Below are 7985 nucleotides of genomic sequence, written 5' to 3'. Positions count from 1 at the left end.
GGGTGGAGGGGGGGGGGGGGGGGGGGTTCGAGTTCAAGTCAAGTCATATAATTTAGCATCAAGTGATCTAGGTAGTGCATTGATTTTAGGATTAATATTTGTGACAAAAATCAATACTTACTCAGCACAAATTTACTATTCCGTTAACTAGTTTTCCCCTCTGTTCATTGAGAGGCCGACCCCATCGGAACATGGGAAAAGGCGAAGAAGAACTAATTTTTCCCTCTATCTCGTGTTGCAGATCTCAAGTGATCTCTCTCCTCCAAGAGGTTCCCAAGTATAATCTGCCTCTGTTCAAGTTCCGGGAAATGTTTGAGATGCGATATTCGACCTCTATCTCCGTGTCCGAGCTCTACAAGATGAAGGATGTGTGTACTATTAGTGAAGAGAGTACGGGACGCACTATAGTCCTCAATCCTGATCATCGAGACAACACAGCATCCTCTCCTGTTAATAGACAGGTAGGTACTATAGGACTTCGTGTGGTCTGTGTCGTAGCATGCCCTTCCTGTGTCCCTCATCAGGGGATAAGACAGACAGTAGATCCAATCAAGGTGCTGGGTCAACAGATGAAGGATGTGTGTACTATTAGTGAAGAGAGTACGGGACGCACTATAGTCCTCAATCCTGATCATCGAGACAACACAGCATCCTCCCCTGTTAATAGACAGGTAGGTACTATAGGACTTCGTGTGGTCTGTGCCGTAGCATGCCCTTCCTGTGTCCCTCATCAGGGGATAAGACACACAGTAGATCCAATTAAGGTGCTGCGTCAATACGAGAGCACCAGAGAAAGAACCACGTTGAAATTTAAAATATTTACATAGAAAAAATGAGTACAATTTTTTGTCCATTTGGCGACAAGCTACTCTCCTCTTATTAAGCTCATCCAGCTTGAGTGAGGCCAGGAAAAGCCACCAGCATGTGATTGCCCAGATGGTCACCCTCACGCTTACTATCAAGGAGAAGTTAGCTGTGTTATTGGAACAGACCAAGAGTCTAATCACACTGAGGTACGTCATGCGTCTCTATTCATAAAAATAGGAGGGACTGGTATCCAGAGAAAGTTCACTCATATCCAACCAGGCATAAGTAACTCGATACACAAAAAGCCCACTCCAAGGCTTAGGCGTGGGGGCGAACAGCCCTAAAGGATGGGTTAAGCTACTACGGAACCAGGCATAAGAAGGGCCTTGTAACCCCCTGCCTCATTAAACAAAACTCCTTCCTATTTAAAGGCAAACCTTTTAACAATGATCTGATTGAGGCATATGGATGCGGTCACATTTAAAAAGAAAGTAATAAAGTCAATGATTTTTTCTGGATCAGTTATCTATTCCTATGGGGAGGATAGTGCTTCTCCTCACGTAGCGTAGGTGTGTACCTACTTTTGTTTATTTCTTCTTCAAGTTCTATTTCTATGTTCTCTCTCTCTCTCTCTCTCTCTCTCTCACCCTTCTTAATTTGACTATTGTATTGTAATGCCCTCTGGGTTGAACTACAATTAAAGGTTATTTACCTTATCTCACAGGTCCCCCATCACGCTGGATAATCTGAATGCCAGTTTCTCCTGGCAGTTTGGTTACCCCCTGCGTCCTGTATGCTATGGATGTGATTCACTAGAGGAGTTGGTGAAGAAGTTAGAACCCAATGTGAAAGTAGTGGACAGGAAGCTGGTCATACATGAAGATAATCTCATCGGACTCAAACTGTTCCGTATATTTCTCGAGAATGCAAACTCGCGGATACTGCTGACAGACTTTATCAATATCTATAGGAAACTGTACAAGAGTGATGTCAGTGTGGAAGATCTAGGTGAGATTACTTGAAATAAATATTATTTTTACTTACTCTTTTTTAGAGGTTGATAGAGAGAACTGTAACTGCTAAGGTCTTATCGAAATCGAACAGAGAAGGAAGACAGGATAGGAGAAAGCCAGCCGTTCCGATAACGAACCTTATCTGTTCAGGGTAAAATCCGCCCCGGGTGGAAATCGAACCCGCGACCTAGCACTCTACCCTCCAAGCTAACTAGATGGAATTTACTCACGATCAAGATTCAAGACAGTGAAAACCTTTTTAAACACTGCAATATGCAATAACCTTTATTATAATTGACGTGACGTGAAATTTGTACGAAATGGTGATGTGCCAAGTTATAAAGTAGCTTTCAGGAACGCAGCCCAGCTTCAACCATACTTAGGTTGAAGTATTTTTTATTTTCTTTACCAAGTTAACAAACTATAGATGGAAAAATTTTCATAACTGAGTTTCACACAGGAATAATTATATCTTATTTACTGTATTACCTACATCAGTATTAAAAACGAGATGGTACCTAATTTCTGTCTATGATGAAAGTCTACAGTTTGACCCTGTACTCCCACGTACAATAAAGTTAAATAAAATAGGGTCTCCCTCTCTCTCCCATATTCTTTTTTATTTTCCGTGTCTGTGAGATAGGTAGGTATGGTGTTTATCTCACGCGGGTGTTGGAAGGATTCTTTCTCTTTTCTCTCTCTCTCAATTCGTTCTTCTATCATCTTCTCTACTCATGTGATGGTAAGATCTCCCTGTCCAGTCTGGAACCCATGTACCTTAAGACATTCGGTACCGCCGTGCAATGTGCTGTTTACATATTACAGTAGAACTTCAGTTATATGAACTAAAAAATCAGAGCTTTTTATCTATTTTTTTTTTTAAACTAAAAAATCAGATTTTTCCTATAATGCCAACAAAATTTTTCGATTTTTTATTTAAACCATCACAGAAATAGTAAACATTGTAAACAAGAATACTAATATGAACAGATTTTGTCCTTTTAGTTACATATTATATCATTAACAGGACATAAAAATCAATAAATAAGCATTTAATGTCAAAAATTAACCATGTTTTCTAATGTAATCCCAATTTTATGAACTTCTATCATCTCCTCTACTCATGTGATGGTAAGATCTCCCTGTCCAGTCTGGAACCCATGTACCTTAAGACATTCGGTACCGCCGTGCAGTGTGCTGTCTATGGTCATCAGAGTCTAAGCTCCCTCCTGGGCGCTATAGCGAATGTAGTGACAGTGAAGGGGAAGCATAAGCAGAAGATTCTCATCCTGAACAGAAGTCTGAGTCTAGTGGGTATTAGTCTACCCCGGGAGAATAACAATGAGTATGTAAAGAATCATAATAATAACAACAATCATTATGAGCAGGGCCAGGGCCGTGGTTATAGATCTAACGGGTACAAGTACGCGAGTGATGATGAAGCGAGTGCTAGGTATCGTAAAGACACATCGTATGGTTGTCATGACAACGAGTTTGGTTCGTATAGTGACGGAACCAGTGGTGTAGGGGTGGGAGGGCCGGTCATTAACATGCCGGACTTTAAGATTCACCCGGACACATTCACGTGTACGCCACTCACTAGTCCATACAAGGGATTATCTACCAGTGCTATCACTGCACCTCACCCCTCTGAACTACCGCTGCCCCCGTTCCAGATGAATTTCTGAACGCCGCCCCTGCTACTACTGGGGTGTTGAATGAGGGGTCTGGGGCGAGGTCTCGAAATCAATCTCGCACTACTTCGCGAAATGTAAAGTGAAAATTTCTTTATGGAAATAACTGCCTGGCACTCATGCTCAGACCGTGTGATAGACAATCTGAATGTGTGTGGCGGAAAAAGGTCGAGGTCTAGGTCTGTAAGAACTCAGAGACCGTGGTCTGAAGCTTTTTACAACACACACGTTCAGACGGTCCGAGTATGATTGGCTGGCCTTATTCATCAGGTCTTCTGACTTGTGTTCTGATTGATCCCCTCTTCCTTCCTTCCTCCCTCCCAGTTTCTCTATCTCTTCTCCCTCTTCTCTTCTTCTCTCACCTTTCACTAGGCCTCTATTTGTCTAATCAGATATCTGATGAGTCTTAATCGGAAATTTTATTAACACAGATTAAAATTTTCGTAGCCGTAGCCGCATTTATAAATGACGATTTTACTGTCAGTTGAATTTTTTATATCAATTTATGAATGACGATTTTACGGTCAAGAGTTGCAGAAATTTAGCGCTAGATTTTTCTTCAAATTTAATTTAATCTAGATTTTTCTTCCAAATTCGTGCGAAAATTAAAAATTGGAATTATTTGAGCTAAAATATGCAAGTGAAAAAAAAAAAAAAAAAAAAAAAAAAAATAAAAAAAAAAAAAATTTCTAAATGTGGGGTGGGTTTTTTTTTTTTTTTTTTTTTTTTTTTTCAAGCCAAAGTACCTATTAATTCTTCGCCATATTTATCTTCAACACTCAATCTTCTCATGCAATATGTGATAAGACTGATAAGTTTATGACAGCGCTGAGAAGTTGATAAGATATTCTGTTTCTGATTAGAAATGAGAATGATGGAAGTATTATCCACCTGTACTTTTAGCCATGGGCAAGGTGAAACGATAGGTAATGAGGGTAATTATTATAATAACAAATAATTATTTATTATTATGAGATAATTGACATGTGTATTGAGTACTTAGGAAGGTAATTTTTAATTACAAGTAAGTAATTTTAGTATGAAATTAATTATGGTGACTTGAGATAATTAATGAAAACCAAGGAAGAGTCAATAAAATAGTACCTAGGTAGGTATTTTTTTTTTTTTTTTTTTTTTTAGTCCTACACGTCTACAAACAATATAAACGGATAAACCCCTATTTTCATTCCACCAAAATCCTTTGATCTCAAAATTATTTTACAGGCAAAACGTTAGGTGAGCGTCTTTGAATAAGTTCAAAGTTTTGTTTATTTTTTCATTCCAATTCCAAAAACTTTTTTTTTAACTTCTACTTTTTGTGTGAACAATTTCGAGGTCGTATAAACTTACCTTCTAGTACAAAATAGATATTTACCAAATAATATAAAATAGTGAGTCTTATCGCAACATCGCTAGTTCTTCAACTTGGAATGTATTTCCTGGCTCTAGGTCTACGACTGGAAATTTACACTCTGTGATAAAACTCATAGCTCACAAGTCTCAGGACTGGTGAATACTAGAGATTTGTGTGAAGAGTGAGTGAGTTCGTTATAAAGAACTTTTCTTTTTAGTGGACTACTCGGTCAATGAGTTGCATCCTAAAACATGTAACTCTTCAGAGTCTTCAGTTAGGGAGTTGGGTTGTTAGGTTCTGACTCGGTGACTGAATAGTCCACTAAAAAGAGTAGGTCTTCATACCTCACTCTCTTTTTACACATCTCTAGTGAATATAGTTATGCTAAGAGATTATACCTACTATAGATTTTATATTTTTTAATAACTTTGCGTCTCCATACAATTTATTTACTTATTTAAATTTTACAAAGAAAATCGTCAATTTTGTTTCCCCTTTGAAAAACTTTGGAGTTCTTCCAAAGTTGCTTTTCATTTAATAAGAAAAATGATCTTATTTAAATTTTAATTTCAAAATAAATTTATGAATTGTCTACCAACGCTACATAAAGATTTAATAAACGTGTACTTTTTTCCTCGTGAAAAAATATTTAAACCTATCAATTAAAATTCTTTCTTTTTTGAACTTTTGCGTTTAAAATATTTATTTTTTGAAATAGGTTTAAATTGTCGAAAAGTTTTAAAACTTTTTTGTTTGAAAAATATGGAAAAGTTTTTAAACCCAGTTTCAACAAATAAACTGTTCAAAAAGTTTTTTGAAGGTTTGAAATATTCAAAGCTAAACATACATATCATAACGTGAAATCAACTCTGAGTTGATTGCAGCTATCTTGTCCAAAGATATATTTTGTTTAATATCTCAGGTTTGTAGCCTGTGATATTACCTGTAAATATTTAAACTCGCGTCCACTCAACACAGTCACTATTCTGCTGATTCATACTGTACAATATACAGTTTTCAGATTCGAGTTCATTCTGTTGGATTAACAAATCTGATCGATTGATCTCGATCTTTTCTCAAAGCTGTGGCTCCGGCCATAAGTATTACTTTAGGGTTTAAAATATTCAGAAGTTTTTGTGACCTTTGACTATATTCCTCCGACCCCAAGGGATTATTAAAATATTTTTATGTTCTTCCAGTTCTGTTCAAAATATCTTATTTTTAACAATTCTAAACTTGCTAAGGATATTGACTGTGTTGTGAGGCCTAAGCGAAGCTCTCAGAAGGAATAATCAGTATTTCTTGCTAAACAAATTATTTTATTTCTCACCGAACCCATAACCATACCGAAAACGATAATGTTCAAGTTTTGGTTTCTGCTCATGCGCAGAAATTCAAAATGGAAATATCTCTCATCAGGTTATGGGTGAAGGTTCCCGTCGTCTCATCACCCTATCACATCGTGCTCAGATGCGTCGCTTCACATCAGATCTCCTTCGTTGTCTCAAGTCCGTTCCTAACAAGCAATGTAGTCTAGGTGCCTTCCCTGCTGTATTCACTCGTGTACACTCGCGCATGTCTAATGGAGAGTAAAACGCTCATTACTAAAAACCTTAGCAGTTATAGCTACAGTGGCTTTACAGTTTTTAACTCTTTTTTTTTTACTTAAAATTCACTCCATTCGTTCGTTTCACCCCCCAGGTTAATCTTATACATGTGAGTTCGACTTGTAAGAATGCGGCTGATGCTAAGCTACGTCAATCCATAAGGAGGTTTGCAGATATTCATGCTGCACCAGCTGCTATTATTCTGATCTCAGGAGATGTTAATTTTGCTGCTGATCTGTCTGATCTTAGACACAGGTAGGTTAAGCCACGTCGGGAACATACCTATTATTTGATAGACGGAACTGTAACAACGGAGTTCTTACTGTCGAAATCGGAGATAAAAGGAGGACAAGATAGGAGAAAGCAAGCCGTTCCGAGAACGAACCATATCTGTTTAGGATAAAGTTCGCCCGAGGCGGTAATCAAACCCGCGACCTGGCCCTTGTCTTGCGTGCTATCTTCCAAGCTAACTAAACTGTCCTTGTATTATTTTCTGCCCATTTCAATTGAGGGAGAGAAACAATCAACAATTTATTGACAAGGCTTGCACAAGCAGAAGTCCCAGGTTCAATTTCCGACAGAGTAGAAGTTTTTTTCTACTCACTTAGTCTCGTGAGGCCAATGAAGTAGTTACTCGTAAGTAAAATTTCCTATGATCACAGAATCTTTTACTACTTAAGTACTTCTACTACTGACCCTAAGATTAGGGTCAGTAGTAGAAGTTTTCTCTTGGCGTGTAGCTCTTTACTTAACAAGTTTCGTGTTTGATTGCTTACAGAAAGAAGATGCATGTGATTCTGCTTCATAACGACCGATGTTCAGATAGTCTTATTCTATGTGCTAGCGAACATCATGATTATACTGCTCTAGTCTCTAACCTACCTCTGCGCGGTACTACATGCAAGGTAAGTAATAACAAGGTCCTGAGTTCGATTCCAGAGGTTTTATTCACTTTGATTATTTGTTGGTTATGCAACCATGACAGCTTACGAAAACGATTAGTCCTTTTCTGCTAAAATTTGGCAGCAATGTCCAATGCCCACCATTCACACTCAGACCGCCTCACAGACCGCAATCTCATAGACCTGGATCAGACAATCTGAGCTTAAGTAGCAAAAAAATCCCAAAACTTATTTTTTTCCGTCTTCTAGAGTACTAATTTCCTCGATTATTTGTTGGTTATGCAACCATGACAGCTTACGAAAACGATTAGTCCTTTTCTGCTAAAATTTGGCAGCAATGTCCAATGCCCACAATTCACGTTCAGACCGCCTGACAGACCGCAATCTCATAGACCTGGATCAGACAATCTGAGCTTAAGTAGCAAAAAAATCCCAAAACTTTTTTTCCGTCTTCTAGAGTACTAATTTCCTCCCCTGTGGGTTTGGTTTGTATTTCAGGTGACAGCATCAGGGCCGGCTGAGGTTCTAGTCACGGGGCTACCAGCAGGCATGGATCATTCACGTATCCGCAATAGACTGAAGCGATTGTCTGAGAATTGTGGAGGTCG

General features: G+C 38.3%; 1 protein-coding gene across 1 annotated transcript in view; it reads left to right on the top strand.

The window, feature by feature from the left end:
* The window catches only part of LOC103504855 (meiosis regulator and mRNA stability factor 1), a 20753-nt gene extending 17150 nt beyond the window's left edge, over nucleotides 1-3603 (top strand). The window contains 2 exon segments of the mRNA XM_026820285.1: nucleotides 1532-1815; nucleotides 2916-3603. Of these exon segments, the coding sequence (XP_026676086.1) occupies nucleotides 1532-1815; nucleotides 2916-3508 (877 nt within the window). The 3' untranslated portion in view covers nucleotides 3509-3603.
* The last annotated feature ends 4382 nt before the right edge of the window (nucleotides 3604-7985 follow it).

This window comes from Diaphorina citri, unplaced genomic scaffold (assembly GCF_000475195.1).
Source record: "Diaphorina citri unplaced genomic scaffold, Diaci psyllid genome assembly version 1.1 scaffold135, whole genome shotgun sequence".
In the NCBI taxonomy this organism is placed as follows: domain Eukaryota; kingdom Metazoa; phylum Arthropoda; class Insecta; order Hemiptera; family Psyllidae; genus Diaphorina; species Diaphorina citri.
The sequence above is the reverse complement of the archived record's forward strand: the minus strand, read 5'-3'. Positions and strand labels throughout refer to the sequence as shown.